General features: G+C 43.6%; 1 protein-coding gene across 2 annotated transcripts in view; it reads right to left on the minus strand.

Annotated features, from left to right (window-relative positions):
• Window positions 1-8,712, minus strand: part of Pbx3 (PBX homeobox 3) — a 192,476-nt gene extending 183,764 nt beyond the window's left edge. For both annotated transcript variants that reach the window (XM_059260117.1, XM_059260116.1), the window contains exons 1-2: window positions 8,458-8,712; window positions 7,567-7,640 (exon numbers count right to left, since the gene is read on the minus strand). In XM_059260117.1, the coding sequence (XP_059116100.1) occupies window positions 7,567-7,640; window positions 8,458-8,657 (274 nt within the window). In that variant the 5' untranslated portion in view covers window positions 8,658-8,712. The remainder of the gene's footprint in view (window positions 1-7,566; window positions 7,641-8,457) is intronic.
• Window positions 8,713-21,407: the final 12,695 nt, after the last annotated feature.

Below are 21,407 nucleotides of genomic sequence, written 5' to 3' on the forward strand. Positions count from 1 at the left end.
ACTTTAGCCACAAATCAGTAAAACCAGAATGAAGTAAGAAATTTCATTTTCAACATGAAAATCAAATATGGCAATCTTATATGTCAACACACAATAAAATATAAATTCCACAGGTTGTGTTGAAAAGGGCAATTTAACCACTAATTAATTTTATTGGTTCAACTTCCATGAATTCAAGTCAAAATCTTAATGTCCATTTAATATAGTTTCTCGAAGCCCATTCACCAGCTTCTTTCTTCTCTCCCAAGTAGACATTCTTGTGAAATTCAGTTCAATGCTGACACTGGTACACAATGTTTACACTTACAAAGAGGTAAATAACTAAGTGATAACAATTCACTAGTGATGTTGCTAAAGTCATTTCAGGAAAAAGAAATTAAATGACCAAATTCTTAATTTCACACAGAATGTAAAAGGAAAATTTCATATTACATTTAATCATGGCGGGAGAGGGAACCCAATGTTCCAGAGCCTTCTCTAGAGCTTTCAATCAGTTTTATTTATATGCAAAACCAAGAGAAACTGGGAGGGGGGGCAGAAAAAAAAGAAAAAACAAAACACATACCAAAAAAAAAAAAAAAAAAAAAAAACAAAGCTCCTCCTGATGCTAAAGCTCTCAATTTACTGACAGGCAAATGGCTTCATGCTGCCACTTAATCTCATTTCTTGCATAATGCCCTCTAATTAGCATATCAAAGTGAATTAATACTTCTAGGGCATTAGCAATGGGGAAATCTGCTCCAGGCTCACAATAGCAGTTAAGAGAGAGCCAAGAAATCCTCAAAAACACCACAAACCACTTTGCATTGCAAAACTGTTCAATTTATTTATCCTCTCTCTCTAAACACTTTTACCGCACACTGTTTTACTACTGTTCACCAAACAAAATGATAATTGCCAAAGTTACCAGCATCTGTAATGCCTGTTTAGAATCTTAATTTAGATTATGCTGCAGATAATTCCTATATGCAACCATTTGTTCTATTATAAATGTTAATATAGAGACACTGGAAATGTTGACATTCTCAATCAGTTAATTTGAATTTGAAATAAAATTTTATGGGATTTTAAAATTTATGAATTTTTTAATGTAAAAAGCCACCTGCTGGATGCTGATGCCTAAGAAATATGCTTTGAAAACTGATGTACCACATAAAACAAAACAAAACAAAATCATTTTGCACTAACATATGCTGGCATCTCCTAAATAATGGTTTAAACATCAGGAGAAATCATCAGCATTAAAAGGACTACACTGTATACCAAAAACTCATTAATATGATCACACAAAAAGGGCTAGTACTCAAAACAGCTCATCACTTTTAAAATACTTAAGCTGAAAGAAAACAAATATAAAACTTTAAACAAGTATGTTTATCCATAATTACTTTGTTTCAGTAGTAATTGTTACTATGTGTAGAGTAAATAAAAAAATTGCTATGCTTATTCAATTTAACACATTCTTTCGAATTAACTTCTTTGCTAGATATCATACTTTATTCATACAGTGTACAAGCAAGCCACACTTTACACTAAAAACTATAGCCATCCTATGTTTATGTCATGTCTATGAAAAAGGTAATAAGGGATTCTAACTGAAAGTCTGCTTACAAAGAGCATTGTTAAAATCAAGAGTTTAAGACTGAAATTTGTTTTCTAATATGTTCTATGTCTGAAAGCATAAAAGATGTCTTATTTTTCTCAGTGGCTCCCTCAAGCATTACTTTTTAATTTATTTGCTAAATATAGCACTATCACCTAGCTATAATAGCAGTTTGTTTCATTAACGTCAATAAGTTTGGAAAGAAAAGAAACTGGTAAACAGACCTAAAAGAGTCACTGATTTACACTATACTATACACTGTGATGTAAATGAGTGTCTCCTCACACTTCCAAGCTGGAATGGCCCATAAAAGTCGAGCAAGTACTTGGAAAAGGTCAGCATGGGAGGGAGCCATGCAGCTTTGTCAATTACTGCCTCACTCATGCTCATCACTCTGAGAAATGGCTAAAGCACAGGCCTGCTGAGAAAACAAATAAAACATTATTCTCACAGTGTCAATACTGAAATAAAATGGATCTAAAAATTCTTCACATATACCTGAATATGGGAAAAATAGTCTAAATCCTTATTTAACTTGATATGTTAGTGCTGATGTGTCAAGTATTTATTTTGAATAAATACTATATGGTATCCATATAAAACAAAGTGATGACTTATGTGGTTCAGAAAACTCAGTTTCAATTCTTAGACACCCACTTTATATAAAATATAATTTCATCCTACAGCATGCCCTATACAGTATCAAAATACACATAAGCTAAATAAGATGTTAACTAAAATCTTGCTTTGGATTATAAAATTTATAAACTAAAAATCTAAAACTACAAGCAAAATTAATTAAAGGAAAATCACCAGTATGAAAAAAATGTAGTTTTATGTTATAAAAATGGGTGGATTTGTATGTTTTGGAGGCAAGTTGGGGCCTCCATTACCAGTATAGTAATATACTTCTGATTTAGAATAAAGCTATGTAAATTAATAAAAAATGACATGGTAAAGTCCTAAATAAAATATCAAAACCACACAAATCTGTAATGAGGCTCACTAAAAATAAAACTAAGGCACAAAAGAATTACTTGCACAGATCAAGTTAGTATTGACAACAGGCTTCAATATATTTTTATTGAAAAGAAAAAAAAGGCTAGAAAAGATCATCCCATTTTAAAGGTATATCTGCATGATACTTCAGACCAGAAAGTTCTACAACAGCGTGGCAATGACAATTTTTCCAGGTTTTCTACCAACAGATTGTATTATTGTTTAAGAATGAAAGAGGAGGAGGAAAAGTCAGACATATGTCATTCTCTTACAGGCTTCAAAACTTCCTACACAATCTCCAGCAAACAATATAAATCTATAAAGAGAAAAAAATTGACAAAATATTCTTAAATGGCTTTAAGGAAAATATATTGATAAAGCAATATAATTTATGACATTTCTAACATACATTAACTTTGTATTTTCCTGTTTAATCATTCAATATTCCCAGTGTAAACAAACCATAATGTCTATCTAAAATTGATATAAAATTTGCACTATTAAAGGCCTATTACTATCAGAATCAACAAAAATTCTAGGAGGGCAGGAGTAATAGAGAAAACAAAATTGGCCAATTGTTGCCATTGCTGAAGGCAAACAATGTTCAAAATTCTCTTCTTTCTACATATATATTATTGTTTATATATATATATATATACACATATATATATAGTAAGAGAGAGAGTTGTTGTCCATAATAAAAAGCTCTTAAAAGCTAGAAAATAGTCTCATTGAAACAGAAACATTATACACATGTGTAATAAAGCATTTGTTTTCAAAACTTTAGAGCAAGTGTTAACTATACTGGATATAGTGCAAGATCAACAAAATATACAGTAAATACAGAACCACTGAGACTCAAAGATAACAATTTTCTTATTTCTTCACTAAATGTTTACTTGATTGATCTGATTTTTTATACATTGAAAATTAAATGAAAAACAGCACTGTACAATAAAAAATGTAGCAAATTCTTATATGAAAGTTTTAAAAAAGAACAGGCCAGAAAAAGATGCAAATGAAACACTAAAAATGTAAGGTAAGAATTAAATGGAAGGGTTAACTAAGAACACTGCCCTGTCCTCTGAAAGCTACTCACACTTTTACCAATAAAGATAAAAGGTTTAATCCATCATACACTAAATGGGTACAAAACTCATGTGCAAACTACATTCTTGTCCTAGTTCTGATACCTAAAATTCTTATGACTTTTTCAAGATGGATTATTTTAAAAGTATAGCATTTTAATAGTCATTTTCTTCTCAAACATTAAAAAATCCTTCAAGCAGCCCAACCAGCCAAGCAGGCCTTTCTCTTCCCCTGCGGACACCTCCTGCAGTAGAGAAGTTCATTAAGTTTTATGATCTTCCCAAGTCAGTCCTGCTTATAAGCCTCACAAAGCCTACAAATCTGGCAAACCACCACGTCTGCCATTAGACATTACTAGTAAATGAACACTATTTAGGGTTTGTGTGGCAATAAATCAGTTTGGTTGGCAGCTATCAACAATGTATATTTTAACCTAGCATTGTAAAAGGGAAAGGTTATGCTGGCTTTTAAAATATACACTATTTTTTTCCCAATTCTATGTTTCAGATTATATACTAAATTGCTAGGTTAATATACATTAAAAATATTTCCTTGGAAAAAATGTTTGCTTCATTTAAATTCCCATAATTAAGGGTCTTGTAAAAAAGGCAGATTTTTGAAGACACATTGTTTCACAAAAGAAACACTTCACAGTCAAGATTAAGGAAGTCAAAAATAGGTAAGAAAATGTACCAATAGAAGAATGAAGATGAGCAGGCCTCACTGCATTAGAAATATTTAATAAGCGATGGGATGATAACATATGACTTCATCATCCTAAAGAAAATCCTAGCCCATCAACTACTATGTCTCTTGCTTACATAGTTTAAAACAGATATGTATCTTGATTTTAAAGCCTGTAACTTTTTAGTTGCTTCTAAAATGTGTAAATGTCACAATTCAACAATGAAAAATGTTTCTGCCCTAAAATAACTACACGATAAATTTTACAATAGAATATATTTAAAAAAAAAAAGCAACCATCTTATAGTAAAAGTTTTCTTAACTCTGAACAAGAAAATAATATAATTGTGGCAGATTGTCCATTTATCTGTCATAAGGGGAAAAGAATACCTCTTCATATTTGGTAGGGGAGAAATAAGATGTTTTCCAAACTAAGTCCCCTGTGTACATCAAAACTGGCAGTATTCACGGCCTGATCAGAAACCTCAAAATCTACTGGCAGTTCTACAAATACATGAAAAATTTTAAATGATTTTGTCTTATTTTAAAAGAGAAACAAACAAAATCGCATTCTCCACTGAAGTGGCAGTTCCCACCCACCCAGCCCTCTAGATCCCCACTTGTCGGCCCCTCCCATTCACTATGCAGAATAGTCATCACATATTTCTGGTTTATATTCACAAACGACTAGATGAACTTTCTCTAGGTAATTAATCTTTAGATGTTATGATAATAAATTAGTAAGATGATTTAAAGAAAAAGTATTAAGTAGCATATGTGTATTCCCTAACACTTACTCTCTAAGTTCATAATGTTTCTAAAGCAGGACTGCAAAGGCAGATGGGGGGATAGGCCCTGGAATGTGCTGCCCAGCTTTCCCTGCTTTGGTAACACTAATGTCTACACAGCTGTTTTATTTCAAATTGAGGGCTCTGAGTCTAGCGATCCTGTCTCCTTCTAAAACTGGTTTGGGAGCATGAGGCAGAGCTGTGGATGGTAGGGGAGAAAGGAGCAGAGAAAGAGAGCTTCACCCCCATCAATCACTCAGTACTTAAATCCCATCCCTCTCCAGCTCAGAAAGGCTGGCAGGGGGGTGCCTCAGCCCAGACAGCCGCCTTCACTCTGTCGGCTGCTGGCTTTTTATAAAAGACATAACCTGCAAACTTGGGTCGCAGGCCAATGCACAAAAAGAGGATCTAATTTACAAGTTATCACTGAAAGCCCCAGAAACAATTTTCAAAACATAGAAATTTCTTTTGTCTGCTCTCCCCTGCTTCTTAAACAGCAACAGCGCTACCAAAGCTCCCTGACTATCATCATAGACTCTGAAAAGACTTGTTTCTTTTTCTTAACTCACCTTTGACATGCCGTTGACTACACTTTCCTTTCAGAACGGTGTAACTAAGTCCTGTGCAAATAAGCAACTAGAAGACTAATACTTCTTAATTGAATTTCTCCTGCTGATAAGAGTCCAAGCACGAAATGATACAGGGTTCTGTATGGGTAGGCCAAAACTTTAAAGGGGCAAAAAATAAATCAGTACAAATCGTAAGAAGGGGTTCTTGCTAGAGAGGAGTATCAATTCCCTCTCTTTAGCAATGTAGTGCCACATAAAGTTGAATCCATCTTAACATTCACAACGCAGCCAATACCCTAGTGCCAGTGCGCAGCTGTTAGCACAAACTGGAGTGTAGCCCTGATAGCAAGAAAACCCTCAGAAATTAAGCATCATAATGTACTAAGAATTATATACTTTTATTCTCTCAAATTGAAAGCCTTCAAGATTCAATGCTGGGTGTCTTTATAGTTAGATTAAAATCATCTATCATCTTAAATCACTAGGCACGATAAAAGTAGCTTAAAAAATCAACATACAATAAGTCAATAATTTAAAATAACTGTAGTTTTCAGAATGTAAAGTGTATCACCAAAAAATTATCATAAAAAAAATCCATGGCATAAATGAAAAGCAAATAAGGTTTTCAATATTTACTAGTAATTATGGTTTAGCATACATACATTAAGAGAACCATCATCTTCTCTGCCATCATATCACTTTTAGGAATATGAATAGTACCTGTTTAAACAGAGTATAACTCAACTACCAGCCTAACAATTCCAGGCAGTGTGCAATTATTTATAAACTCAATTTAAGGACAGTCAAACATTTAACCATTGAAAGAGCATCAGTTGGAAAATGCAATATACTGGACTTGAATTTTTCTTCTTTCCTTAACTTACAAAAGGGCAACTTTAAAAAGCAATACACCCAAAACATACAATCAATCAATGGTAAAGCTTGATTAAGGGAGTTGCTTGTCATATAGGAAAGATAACTAAACACAAACTAAAACATGTGAATTATATCCCTATTTCTACGTTAGCTTTACCATTAAGCCAAAAGTAAAAATACCTTCAATAGAAAAAGTCTGACAAGAAAGTTAAACTAAAATGAACTACCAAATATTTCCCTAATAATGTATCTTCAATTTTCATTCTAGCACGTCTGCAAAACCTATCACCTTCTCATCTACTCCTACTTTAAACATCAAAATTGTTTCGTCTGCATCTGTGGACACATTTTTCTTTATATACTGAAACTGTTACAAGTCTAACAGTTCCAAGGTAGAGAATTTAATCTAAGTACTAATAGGTGTGATACACTGTATATGCCAACGCACGTCATTTTCCTTCCTGGATTCTTAAAAGTAATCTCCCCACCTAAAACACTAAATCTGACATGCTACTGCGGTCTGTTCAGCTGTGTCTTCTACCAGTAGAGCCAAAGCTTAAGGCTGACTAAGTAAAACAAAGTTCTGGTGATGCCTCTCCCGGGCACCTGGTCCCTGGCAGTCTCCCATCGCTCCTTTTAAAAACTGCTACACAAACAAGGCAAAAAGAGATAGGAGAAGGCAGATGGCTAGAGCCCCCTCCCTGACTGCAGCCAGGGGCTACCGCCTAAGGAACTGCGACCCAGCCCCATTCGCACATACACTTCATTTTGCACCAAAGCAGAATTGAGAAATAGACTCCAGATTTATTGCAGTTTTTTCTCAAGATCAGGAGGTGGGAAGCAGAGAATGATCAAAGATGGCGGTGCCCAAAAGCAGCAGCTCTCAACTGGAGAGTCGAAGGAGTAGATCTGACCCCACCTCGGGGGGCCTCCAGGCCCACTGCGGGCAGCATCTTACCTGTTTTCTCTTTGATCTCACACAGGACGCTGAAGAGCGCCGGTTTCATTCTGTGACAGTTCAGAGCATGTTTCCTAAAAAACAAAACACAAAGGTATTAGCATCACCTATTGGAATAATATGGCGCCTTCCTAAGTTAGACCCAAGATTTAAAACCGGACCCCGGTGTGGGAAAGCTCTTTTGAAGCACGGGAAGTCAACAAAAACTCAAGTTGACTAGTTCGCGATTAGAGGCAAGCTGGAGAGAGCTCCAGCCCGAAAGCAGCGCGACCCATCTGCAGGGCCGTCAGCAGCCTGGGCGAACGCAGAAGCGACCCGTGCGGGGGGCTCGGCTCCGGGGGACGCGGCGGGGACCCCAGGGACCCGACGGGCGCCGAGGGGAACCCCACGCCCGAGCTCCGCAGGGGGAGCGGGCGCGGAGGCCGGCCGCCGGCGGCTGATCGGCGGCTGACAGCTCCGCAAAGTTTGCAAAGCGGCCCTCCCTCCTAGAGAACTTGGTGCTCCGCACCGGGACCTGCGGGGGAGCAGCCGGTCACCCCGGACCGGCAGAGGGGAGTGGACGCCGGGAGTCTGGGCCGGCGGGGAAAGTTGCACTTCTCTGCGGCCCGGCCCGGGGCACGGCTGGGACGCGGAGTGCAACCGAGTCCGGGCGGGAGGTTTAAATCCGAGGAGGGGGCCGGGCAGCAGGGCACGGACGAAGCACGGACCGAGGCTGTCCCGAGCCCGGCGAGCAACTTTCCCGCGCGGTGGGGGACGCGGCGAGTGCCCGGCAGGCCCGGGCCGGCGGAGAAAGTTCCCGCCCGCGACTGAGGCCCCGGTCCAGGGAGCCACCCGGGACCCGAGCCCGGCTCCCGTACACACACAAAAGATGCTTAATGAGACGACACCAACTTTGCTTGCGCCTCGTCCAAGCTCTGGTCGGTGATGGTCATGATCTGGTGGAGGATGTCGCCGATGTCCTGCTTCCTGCCGTCGCCGTCCGCCCCTTCGTGGCCGTGAGGGGGAGGCGGCAGAGCCATGCCCCCCTGGACCGAGTGGCCGGCTAGGTTCACCCCGGCCAGAGTCTGCAGCATCCTGGATTGATCGTCCATCCCGCCGCGCGCGGGCGGGAGCGGGCGGCGGCGGAGGAGGCGAAGGCTGCGGCGGCGGCGGCGGCGGCGGCGGCGGCGAGGGAGGAGAAGAAAGAGGGGGAGGGGGAGGGGGAGGCGGCCGCGCGCTCCCCGCCCGCGCGGGAGGGGGCGGCTCGGCCCGGCGAGGCCCCGCGACTGAGGGGACGCGGACCGGCGTCCGGCTCCGGCTTCCGCCGCGGCGGAGACTGAGGACAGCGGCGGGCGGAAGCGGCGCGCTCGCCGGCGCTGGCGGAGGCGGAGGCGGCGGTGCCCGCTGCCCTCACGCGGCCGCCGCGCCGCCTCCTCAGCGCCCCGCGCCGCGCCGGGCGGCCCCTCGCAACTTGGTCCTCAGCGCCGGCCGAGTTGCCGGGACGCCGCGGCCGCCGCCGCCCGCGCCAGCATGAACGGTCCCCTCCCTCAGCCGCCCGCCGCCGCCGCCGCCGCCTCAGCCGGGCGGGATCGGAGCACCGGCGGCCCCGGGGGAGGGAGCGGCGGCGGCGGGCGGCGACGGAGGAGGAGGAGGAGGAGGCCGACGGGCGGGCCGCGGGGAGCGAGAGGGGCGGAGGAGGAAAGTTTGGGAGCGGGCGGGTCGACGCGGCGGGGGCGCGGAGCCCGGTGGAGGGCCCCGGCGGGCCGCACGCCGGGCGGACAGCAGATTGATGAGGCGGGCGAAGTCGCCGCCGCCACCTCCGGAGCCGCGCACCCAGCCAGCAGCCGCCGCGGACCGGGCTCGGAGGCCGCTCGGCTGAGGGATTGACAGGCTGCCAGTGCCACTCACTCACTGCGGCCCCGGCGCCCGGGGGGAGGGGCAGGGCGAGGAGGAGGGCGGGGGAGCGCCCCGGGTGCCCCGCCTCCGGGGGCGGGGCCTGCGCTCATTGGGCCTTGCGCCTCCCGCCGCCGCCGCTGGCCCCGCCCCCGGGGCTGGGACCGTCCCCTCCGGCCTCGGTTCTGGGGCACCGGAGAGCGCGCCCGGGAATCCCACGCCTCGGCGCGCCCGCGATCCACAGATGGACAGCCCCGGCCGGGAAAGTGTTGCCTCCTGGCTCCTGCTCCTTCCCTGTTCTTAACAGCAGGGGGGTTGGGGGTGGTGTTTGGGGCCGGGATTGTCTCCCCAAAGCCAACCGCGTGGTCCCCCGTTGCGTGAGGTGAGCTCCACGCCTCGGACAGTGCCTGGAACACTTTCCCGCTCTTCCTGTCAAGAGGTGGCACCCTCTGGGCACAAGGCCGCGAGCCCGGGGCCAATCGCATCGCTCTCAGCGCCGAACGAGGCGGGACAGAGGCAAGAAAGGGTTGTCCCAATTGGAGCGTTCGAAAGTCTTGGGCTGAGACCGGGAAAAGGGTCCCAGAGCCCCGCCCCTCCCGCGGTCGCCATAGTAACCCAGAAGGCAGAGCTGGGAGTTGGCGCCGGCGCTGGGGCCTTGCGCGGTCCCTCAAAGAGTGACCAGTGAGAGTGGGAGCCTGTGATCTCGCATGGACCGAGCCCTTCCCTGAAAGGGTAGCATATGGAAATGTCACTGAAAGTGAAGTCCAGGACTGATTTCTAAACTAACTGCACTTTGCACACTCTACAAGTCCGGGTGATCCGGGGACTACTCTGGCAGGTGTGCAGAATCTGCGGAGAGCGAGCTGTTAGTCTCACAGACAAGTTTGTTTAGAAATGGATTGGATTTCGCTTGTCAATTTACCCCTTTGGCAGCTACAATTCACGTACCTGTAACACCTCTTCATCCACTACACTTCTGCCCGTGAGAGATTAAAGGCTTAAACGGCGTTGGACTCTGGACCTACACCTGTGGTGGAGTCTTGAGGTTGCTCTGGACCTCCTCTCTCAGGCTGGAGGTTCAACATGATCTCATGTTTAGATTCACGGAGATCGCCCTAGATTAGGTCTTTAACTGGGTGGTTCTGAAGTCTAAATGTTCCTTCCTCAGACTCAGTAAGCTGTCTTACCTGAAACTAAAAATAGGGGTGTGAGGAAATGAAAAATGGCTGTTACTCTGCAGGGTTGAATGTAGGACAAGCAGTTCTTTAAATGCCAGATGGAGTCTTGGAATAAAGTAGGCTACTCAGTTCCAGGTTCTTTCCTTCGTATGTTGAGTGTGCTTTTAAATGCTCCCCACTGCAACGCTAACAGCCAAGATCACGGGCCAGGCAAGCTACAAGCCTTACCAACTGCACAGCTGCTGAGGAAGGAGTTCCAGACAATCCACCCTGCTTAAGTCCAAAGAGCCTCCTTTGAGTTCATTAATATTCCCTGCTCTTCTGTGTGTCAAGTTGCTGATTCTTCAAGCCCTCATTATGAGTTACAGCCATCGTTGATTGGATTTTCTCTACTCTAAACTTGTTTTTCAAACTGTCACCAAATCCTTACACCTTTTTTTGCATAAAGGAGCAAGAGCAAGCAGACAACATTTTGTGATTCTCCAATGCTGAGGATGTAAAACTCATAGAATTTTATCTGAAAGATGCTGTAAGCGCTCAGATTCCTTCCAGCTCTAAAATTCAAGGATCCTCTGAGTCACTGTTAGGCCTCCTTCCTGCCCTCCTTCTAGGCTCATAATCTTGACTAATCAGTCATGAGGATGAGGCTAATTAGCAATGGGGATTTATGGTTATTCCTAGCCCACTCCAAACAGTGAGTTATGTAAGCAAAGCAACGTATATAAAAATGTAAATAAAATTAAAGAAACACTTAAGCAAATAAAGACGATTGGGAACTATGGGCTATGTAAACAAACTAGAACATAAAAACATAAATTAGAATTAAGGAAACACTTAAGCAAATGCCAGCAATTAGGAATAAAACAAACTTGTTAAAGGCCTACCATCTGCAACTAGGTTATGGCACACACCTCTAAATCGTTGGTCATTGGTGCTGCAGAAAACTGATGCTTCCACAGTGGGATCAGATGGGCCTTTCGCTTAGGAAGCTTCCCTTTTGATTATTATTAATATGATAAGCAAAAAATGCCAGTCGGTCCTAGCAGGATTTCTTCACAGGCTCGTTGGCAACTGTAGTTGAGGTGAAGTATAAATCTTTTTTTAAGATTTTTTTTATTTTATGTGTGTGTGTGTGTGTGTGTGTGTGTGTGTGTGTGTGTTTTGTCTGCATGTGTCTGCTCACCACATGCTTGTCTGATGTCCATAGAGGCCAGAAGAGGGTGTCAGATTCCCTTGGGACTGGAATTACAGACAATTTTCAGCTTCCATGTGGATGCTAGGAATCAAAACGGGGTCCTTTGGAAGAGCAGCCAAGACGCTTAACCACTGAGCCATCTCTCTAGCCACCTCACACCTCTCTCTCTCTCTCTCTCTCTCTCTCTCTCATTGCTGTTGCTGCTGCTGTGGCTGTTGTTTGTTTTGTTTTTTAACATAGGATATTATGTATACTCTGGGCTGGCCTGAATTCACTATGTAGCTAAGGATGACCCTGAACCTGCCTCTACCCTCCGCAATGCTAATATTACAGTGTGTATACCTGTTTTATGCTCTGTTAGGGATGGAACTAGGGATCATGCATGCTAAGCAAACTGTCTACCAACTAAGCTACATCCTGGCCCCTCATATTGGAGGTTCCCTTATCTCTGCTTAGTAATGTAAGTCATAGCCATGCCTTCACAGATTAATAGAATAGATCCCTCCCTAAGTGCCTAAATCTATCTTTGCTGTTTCTAAAGCGGTGATTACTTTAAAAGTCAAGGAAAACGTAATTTACTTTTGGCAAGTGGACATTCTTGTAACATTAACGGTGACAAAGTGGTGTTAAGGGCAAGGTATTTTAAGATGTGACTTCAATACATAACTGGTTTGGTCTAAAGAAAAAAAATAGAATTTAGATTGCTAAGAAAAAATCACATTTTCTTTCTGGTGTATGCATATAAGGTGTCTTCAGGCACTTCAGCCCATGTGCCTTGTAAAGTCCAAAGCAGGACTTCAGGTGTCCTGCTCTGTCACTCTCTACCTTTCTCCTTTGAGGCAGGGCCTCTCACAGAACCTGCCTTGTAAAGTCCAAAGCAGGACTTCAGGTGTCCTGCTCTGTCACTCTCCACCTTTCTCCTTTGAGGCAGGGCCTCTCACAGAACCTGGCGCTAAGCTGGTGGCCAGGCAGCTCCAGAGCTCGCTCTTCACCCACAGCAATACTGTGGCTGCAGGGACTCTCGCACCATGCTTAGCTTTTCACGTGGGTTCTTTGAACTGGGGGCCTCATGCTTGCCCGGCAAGCACTCCTCCCTCCCACAGCCTCTCCCCAGCCCAGTTAGACTTTCTAAGCTGTCATTTGAGGAATGCTGTCGCAGTGCTTATTGTCTGTGCTGATCAGTTTTTCACAAACTCAAACTTGCATGGGCAGAAGGACTCAGCTGCAGAACGGCCTCCATCAGACTGACCTGTGGGTATGTTTATGGGGTATTTCTTAATTGCTGATTAATGTGGGAGGACTAAGCCTACTGTGAGCAGTGCTCTCCCTGGGTAGGTGGTACTGGGAAGTATAAGAAAGGTAGGTAGGCAAGCCAGGAAAAACAAGCAAGTAAGCATCGTTCCTTCATGGGCTCTGTTTCAGTTCCTGAACCCAAGGTCCTGCCTTGAGTTCCTGCCTTAACTTCTCTTAATGATGGACTATAACGCATTCTTCTTCCAAATTGAGCCAGTCAGTTTTTTATTGCAGTAACAAGCTAACTAGAAAATTCCACAGAGTGTCATGGTTCCATTGTTTCTACTGTTTTAGACATGAATCTCTAGAACGGGTCTTTACATTTGATGCTTATGTGACATGTAGCCTAATCAAAGGGCCAGTGGATAACAGTCCACTTTTCTACAATAAGGCCATTTAAAGAGGCTGAGGCAGGAGGATTCAGAATCTGAGGCCAGCTTGAGTTACACAGTGGGAACATTTGAGAGACAGGGACAGAAGGCAGAGAATATTGATTGAGATACATAATTTCTGAGAAACTTGCTAGAGAGCACCATCACTTATATGCTTTGGTTCCTTTTGGTGAATGGTTGGAGCAGTCTCCATGAGCAGAAGGCTCTAGGGCTGACCTGTCAATTGCTGGCTTGTCATCGGTTTCCCACCTTATCCCTGCTGCATGGGTCATACTGATGGCCATGTGCTTAGTCACAGTCGTGGTCCCTATCCTTTGAGCCTGTCAGGACTGAGGGGTGACCTTATTAATAGAAATAAAGCCAGCATCCATGGTTCTTTTCCTGTGTCTTATGCCTCTCTCCATTGATGAACATGGTCCTGATTCTTGAATGGCAGCAGGAGCCATCTAGTGATAAGGAAAAGATCATATAAGGATAAACTCAACATGGTTGGAGGTTTACCTTCCTTCCAAACCTCATAACCACATCTGATTATAAGGGAAGCATTTGGACCAGTCCCAGCTGAAGGACATCCTACAAAATGTTTGACCAATACTCCCTGAAGCTGTCAAATTCATCATTCACAAAGAATGTGAAAACTGTCACAAGTAAGAATAGTCTAAGGGAGCCTGACGACAAGATCTTATCTCATATCCAGTATGGAATCTGGAATAGGAAATATAAGAAATTAAAAAAAAAACTATGAAATTTAGCTAATAGCAAAAGTACCTGTTCTAGTTAGCATGAACTGTCAGCTCAGTACAGCATAGAGTCATCTGAGAAAAAAGCCTCCATTGAGGAATTGCCTAGATCAGATTGATCTATGGGCATGTCTGTGAGGGACTATCTTGGTTATTAATGTATCTAAGAGGGCCCAGCCCATGTGGGCAGTGACATCCTGAGGTAGGCGATCCTGGCTGTATAAGAAAGCTAGCTAAGCTTGAGCCAAGCAGTGTTCCTCCTTGGTTTCTGCTTCTGGTTATTGCTTGAGTTCCTGTCCAGATTTCTCTTAATAATTGACTATAACCTGTAAGGTGAAATAAGCCCTTTCCCTCCCCAAAGTTGCTTAGGGTCAGAGTGTTTTGTCACGGCAGCAGACTGAAACTAGAATGGTACCATATTAGATAGAGAAACAGAGTATATGACACTGAGAAGCCCGGTATTAGCTTCTCATTTTTTCCTGCAAATATTTAATAGTAATAAATAAATGCAATAAAACATTTGTCAAAAATAATCATGAAGATGGGTGTGGTACCCAGGCCTATAATCCTAGTGCATAAGAGATAGAGGTAGGAAGACCACAGTCATCTTCAACTAGTGAGCCCAAACTATCCTGGGCTGCCTTTGTCCCAAGGGCTAGCTAGTTGGCTCAGCAGGTAAGGTGCTTGCTGCCAAGCCTGACAGCCGGAGTTCAATTCCCATAACCTCCATAGTGGAGGAAGAGAGCTGATTCTGGGAAATGGCATACATGATGTGGCAGACGCCCTACACAATATACACATACACTAAAAAAAAAATTATAATTTAAAAACCAAAGAAAAATAAGTAAAAATGCCAGGAATGGAGGTGCATACCTTTAATCCCAGCACTGGGGAGGCAGAGGTAGGTGGATCTCTGCATGCTTGAAGCCAGCCTGGTCTACATGGTGAGTTCCAAAACTGCCAAGGCTATAGAGGAGAGAGAGCCAGTCTCATAAAAAAATGATAATAAAAAAAATAAAATAAAAAAATAAAAAGGTAAGATTAAACACAATACGCAAGAATGAGAGCTAGGGAGAACCCAGTCGTCTGGAGGTGCTGCTGAGCATCCACACCAAATCAGCAATTACTGCTGAATCTCCAAGGGAAGGCATACATGAGTTTAGTTCCTATTGAAACTTCTATAGAGAGTTTTCTGTTATTTGTAGATAGATGATAGAGGCACTGGACGAGGGAAAAGAAAGGGAGGAGCAGAAGGAAGAGAATGAAAGAGGGAGGGAGAAAGAGAGTAAGCACAATGCCTGGCACATATTAGGGGGAAGACATTGTATGGGGTGTTTGTGTTTGTAATCCCAGTTACTCCAGAGGCTGAGGCAGGAGGCTCTCCAGTTCAAGGCCAGTCTGAACAACACAAGTTGCTACCTTAAAAAAACAAATGTTCTGGTATGCTCTTGTGTTTGTGTTTTTGTTTGAGGGGTATGTGTGTTGGGTTCAAGCATTTACACCGGCCTGCCCTTGCAGACCTAGCGGGACACAGCAGCAGCAGCCAAGATTTGACACTGTGACCACTGCAGCCACTGAGTAGAACATTCTCCCTATGTGCTTGCACTATGTCCCCTTCTAAAAAGCAAGCCCTTCTCGTCCCTCTCTCTTCCTTCTGCTCTTGCTCAGAGGCCACCTCTGCACCACCACCACCACCACCACCACCACCCAATAAACCTCCCACGTGAGCTCTGTTGCATGGTGTGGCTTTGTGGTGCCCCTTGGCTTCAACCCGCCAAGGTTACCTTCCACCATTAAACTATTATATGTGTTTTGTGGTAAGTTTGATTGTGTGGTTTTTATCAGTTGGTTGATTAGTTTGAGGCAGAGTATCACTATGTGGCCCTGGCTGTCCTAGAACTCACTATGTAGCCCAGGTTGACCTTGAATTCACAGAGATCCACCTGCCTCTGTATCCCTAGTGCTGGGAGTAAAGGTGTGTACCACCACACCTGGCAGATATGTTGTTTCTTCTTTTTTTTTTTTAAACAGCATCTCAAGTAGCCCAGTCTGGCCTCAAACTGTAGCAGAGGACATCCCTGAACTCCTGATTTGTCTACTTCCACCTCCCAAGTGTGTGTGACCTAGGTAGTCTGCTCTCTGAACTGATTTCCTGTGAAGTAACATCCAAAACCCTTGGAATTTACCAAGTGATAGGAAATAGTATTGTTCATGAGCTCTTATATCATACCTGGTTTTACGCTAAAGACATAATGTAGCAGCTTGTCACCAGAAAGACCAATGACATGGCTAGAAGGTTGGGGTTGTGAGCCAGCTTCACCTTTCAGCAGAGGGAAGGAGAGGATTCAATCAGTCAGGCCTGCCTACACTGTATTAGTTACTTTCCTGTTGCTATGATAAAAATTCCATGACCAAAAGAAATTGAAGAAAGAAAATTGATTGTGGCTTATGGTTCTAGTAGGGTAGAGTCCATTATAGTAGGGGAAGATGTGACATCCAGCAGGAGAAAGAAATGGCTGATCATAATTTCATTCATATACAAGAAACATAAAGAACCAGCAGGAAACAGGGTGAAGCTGTAACTTCTCAAAGCCCACTGCCATTGACCTTGACATTTCAACAAGGCTCCACTCTCCCTAAAGGTTCCACAATATCCCCCAAACAGAGTCACCAGGGGAGGACCAAGTGTTCAAATACCTGAATATATGGGAGACATTTTTCACTTAAACCTACTACAAAGTCCTAGTGAAAATTCTGGACACCAATGATCTGTGGAATTTTCTGCTTGGCAGACACATCAGTCTAGGAGACTCATCCTTTTGATTGGTCATGATTTACATCCTTTACAACACTACCGTAATCATAATTATAGTGTTTTCTTTAGTTCTGTGTCATTCCAGCAAATTACTAAACTCAGCTAAGAAGCGACACGGGAAATGCTCAAGTTCATAGTCAACCTGATCAGAAATGGAGAAGGCCTAGGGAACCCTGAACTTTTGGCTGGCTTCCATGCCCTTAATTGGATTAAGGCTAATTCAGGCAATTAGCTTCAGAATTTTATCACCAGTACCCTAGAGATGAATAGAAGATAAGGTGCATGGACAGCTGTGGGAGAAAAGCCAGACCTTCTTAAAGGTCCTTTTCCCTGGGCATCAAGATGCTTTCCATTCGAACAAGTTCCATGTCTCTGCCCTCCTGAAGCTGAGTCATGTGACTGCTCCTTCTGTCCTTTAAGAAGTACATACAGAATTTTAAACTACTTTTCACTAAGCCTACCTTAGTCTAAAGTAGTTCTTTGCCTGTTTTTCCCCCTCCTCTCCCCAGCCTGCGGTGAAGGAGTCATCTTGGACCACAGGATGGCCTTTGAGAATGGTGGACATGATCTGAAATAGCAAAGCAGGAACTGAAGATCCTAGGTTCCAGATGGCACATGACATCACCATCCAAGGGATGATGCCAGCACTTATTGCCTTCTCCAGACTTCTCTTACTGGGAGAGGAATGAAATTATATCCTTTTTTAAGCCAGTGTTGTGAACATATTTCCAGTATATGTAGGCAAACACAAACCTAATACTAATTAACAAGGAAACCAGGGTCTAATAGAGAGTAAAGTTATGGCCACTAATACGGTCTGTGGGTCTGACCAGGCCTAGTGATACAGGCCTGTAACTCAAGCCATCCACAGGATTGAGACCAGAAGATCCCAAAGACAAGGCCTGACTGGGCTACAAGTGAATTCAAGGCCATCCTGACGTCGCAATAAAAGTAAAAAGATGTCTGAGCTATACCTTGGTGGCAGAGCACTTGCCTATCATGCATGAGGCCTTATGGTCAATACCTAGCATTAAAAAAATAAGTAAAAAGAAGCCGGGCGGTGGTGGCGCACGCCTTTAATCCCAGCACTCGGGAGGCAGAGCCAGGCAGATCTCTGTGAGTTCGAGGCCAGCCTGGGCTACCAAGTGAGTCCCAGGAAAGGCGCAAAGCTACACAGAGAAACCCTGTCTCGAAAAACCAAAAAAAAAAAAAAAAAAAGTAAAAAGAGCTGCAGGCAGACTGGAGTCAGACTGGAGCCAACTTAGATCCTCACACTGTGCTACTAACTTCCATGGTATTAGATCCGAACTCACACTGTGCTACTTAACCTCCATGGTACTAGATCCGAACTCACACTGTGCTACTTAGCCTCCATCATATCACTTCTCAGCTTTCTTGTGTATAAATGACTAGTATCCAGCTCAAACCCAAGCTACGCTCTTCCTCCTATTCCTCCTCCTCCTATTCCTCCTCCTCCTCCTCTTCCTATTCCTCCTCCTCCTCCTCCTCCTCCTCTTCCTCCTATTCCTCCTCCTCCTCCTATTCCTCCTCTTTCTTTCTCTCCCTACTTTTTCATCACCAACAATCTCATTGATTCACCCTCAAGCCAGCCATGTGGCTCAGACTCCAGCTCCTCTTCCATTCTCAGAGTTCCATAATAGCTGTATTTATTTACTTACTTATGTATATGGAATAGAATATTGCTACTATTAAGTTTTGGAGAGCCCTCCCTGCCACTTTCCCTACTGTTACTGCCATTTTGTGTTCCCACCCATGCACAAGAGTTGGTCTACTTCCAATGCAGCTTCCAGGAATCTACTTTATATACCCGGTTACTTGAAGGCAGGGTCTGCTGACATGCACGCAGCTTTACGTTCTGAACTGTACCTAGGATATAATTGATTCCTACACAATGTTTGTTAACTAGATGAACAAGTGGGATATGTTTTAAAAGCACTGTTATAAAACAAAGGGATGTCCTTCCATATGAAATATCCAAAAGCTTCAGACAAGGTTTGAATAGATGCTGAATGGTGTGCCTGGAGAGATTACTTTTTAAGGTGGTACATAAATCCCAAGTCTCATTTCTTCAAAACAAGTAGCCCCATGGTATATTTCTTTTTATCTTACCAGCTTCTTGTCAACACCAGGTTCATCTTCTGGTCCCGTCTCTTTTCCAGACTCACAATAAAACTGATTTAAAGTCAAAGTTTCTTTAAGAATTACGCTACAATATGCTGATCCAAGAATGCATTTTCTAAAATTATTTTTTCTAGCCATAAGGGGGCCATCAAAGAGTTCTTGGTGATACTATCTCCTAAGAACTTATGCACAGGTTGTAAACTTCCTTCTGTTAGAAGCCACTGCATGGTACCTTTGGTGATCTCTTCCATTTTGAATTTCTAGCTCAGATTTAAACACAGAAACAACTCAAATGGACTCATAGAGGCTTTTTAACCATTATAATTAATAACATGTTAATAAGGGAAAGTGCCTTCAGATATGTATTTAAGGTTTTATATTTATACAAACAAGCTCCTGACATATTTTCCCTAAATTTTGTCCTCTCCTGGTGTGTGTATGTGTGTGTGTGTTTGTATGGTGTGTGTGTGTGTGTGTGTGTGTGTGTGTGTGTGTGTGTTTTATTTTTGACTTTTTGAGACAGGGTTTCTCTGTGTAGCCTTGGCTGTCCTGGATCTCGCTCTGTAGACCGGGCTGGCCTTGAACTCACAGAGATCCACCCACCTCTGCCTCCCAAGTGCTGGGATTAAAGACATGTGCCACCATGGCCCAGTTACAATTAATTTTTTAAAAATAGGCCATGAATTTAAAGGGGAGCAAGGATGGGTATATGGGAGGGTTTGGAGGGAGGCAGGTAAGGGAGAAATGGTGTAATTAAATTATAATCTCAAAAGAAAGAAAGGACATGTTTGCTGTCTGTTTAAATCAAGGATGTACAACTCCTAGACTTCTGGGACAAGTCTTGTTCAACTGACCAGGGAGACGTGGAGAAAGGTACTGATAAAGGAGAGAAGGCAGGGCAGGCAGCAGGTGCCTTTAAATCCCAGCTCTCAGGAGGCAAAGGCGGACAGATCCATGTGAGCTGGAGGCCAGTCTGGTTTACATGGTGAATTCTAGGCTACACAATGAGCCATGCCCATAAATATATACATATATATGTGTATATATACATATGTATGTGTGTATACATACATATACATATGTACATGTAAATTTTAAAGGGGCTTGGAACGGAGGAGAACCACCCACAGCTGGACAGCTCTCAGGAGTTCACGGCCCTCCTTTTTCTATTCCCAATGACCTCAGACATACATGTTTCTACTCTGTGATGAAATTACCCAATGTTATTCATTATGTCTGTCCTGCACTGGGCTTTGAGCTCCATGGGCACAGGGACACTGCGAGAACAAGGTTGGTGCCATTGGTCACAGGAGGGTGGGACTGAGTTAGGGAAATACATGAGTGACAAAATGAATGGATAAAAACCAGTTAGTCTGCAGAGTGGGGCTCCCTGGGCTGATTGGCTTTATAACTGACCTTGCAGAGGGCCAAGAAACTTCGTGCTAGCATCCCGGAGGTGCAATGAGGCCAGCACAGGTCTGACTGTGCTCATGTAGCCAAGGGTCCTCTCTGGTGGGCTCGGAGTCTCTGGGATTTAGTGATCACAAAAAGAGGAAGAGGAAAAAAAGAGAGGAAAGAAATGGGGAGATGTACCATCTCTGTGAAAATGCAGTGTCAGCTATTGGTCATGGGTATAAAGACAAGAAAGATATAGCCATGCAGGACCCTGGAGTAGTTTAGGGGTAGCAGAGAATGGGACCCTACTCTTGAGTTTTGGGCTAAGGATATTGTAGTGGTTGGTTTTCATTAGGAATTCAATAAAATCTAGAGTCACTTGTGAAGAGATTCTCAACGAGGGATTGTCTCAATCAGGTTGGCCTGTTGACATGTCTCTGGGGGATTGAGCTGATTACAGTTGTAGGTGGAGTTTTTGTCCAGACTGCCAGGTCAGCTCTGTCCCACCAGCTGCTCTCAACCACACAGAGACTTATTATTAATTATAAGTGTTCGGCCAATAGCTTAGACTTGTTACTAACTAGCTCTTACATCTTTAATTAACCTGTATTCTTATCTACACTCTGCCACATGGCGGTGCCTTTTTTCAGTACCACATGTTCATTTTGCTTCTCTCTGAGTCTCCTGGTGACTCCGCTCCCCTACAATATTTTTGTCCACAAGTTCTGCCTAACCTCTTCCTGCCTATCTATTGGCCAGTCAGCTCTTTATTAAACTAATGAGAGTAACAAATCTTCACAGTGTACAAAAAGATTGTTC

The sequence above is a fragment of the Peromyscus eremicus genome, chromosome 4 (genome assembly GCF_949786415.1).
Source record: "Peromyscus eremicus chromosome 4, PerEre_H2_v1, whole genome shotgun sequence".
NCBI classification, from domain to species: Eukaryota; Metazoa; Chordata; class Mammalia; order Rodentia; family Cricetidae; genus Peromyscus; species Peromyscus eremicus.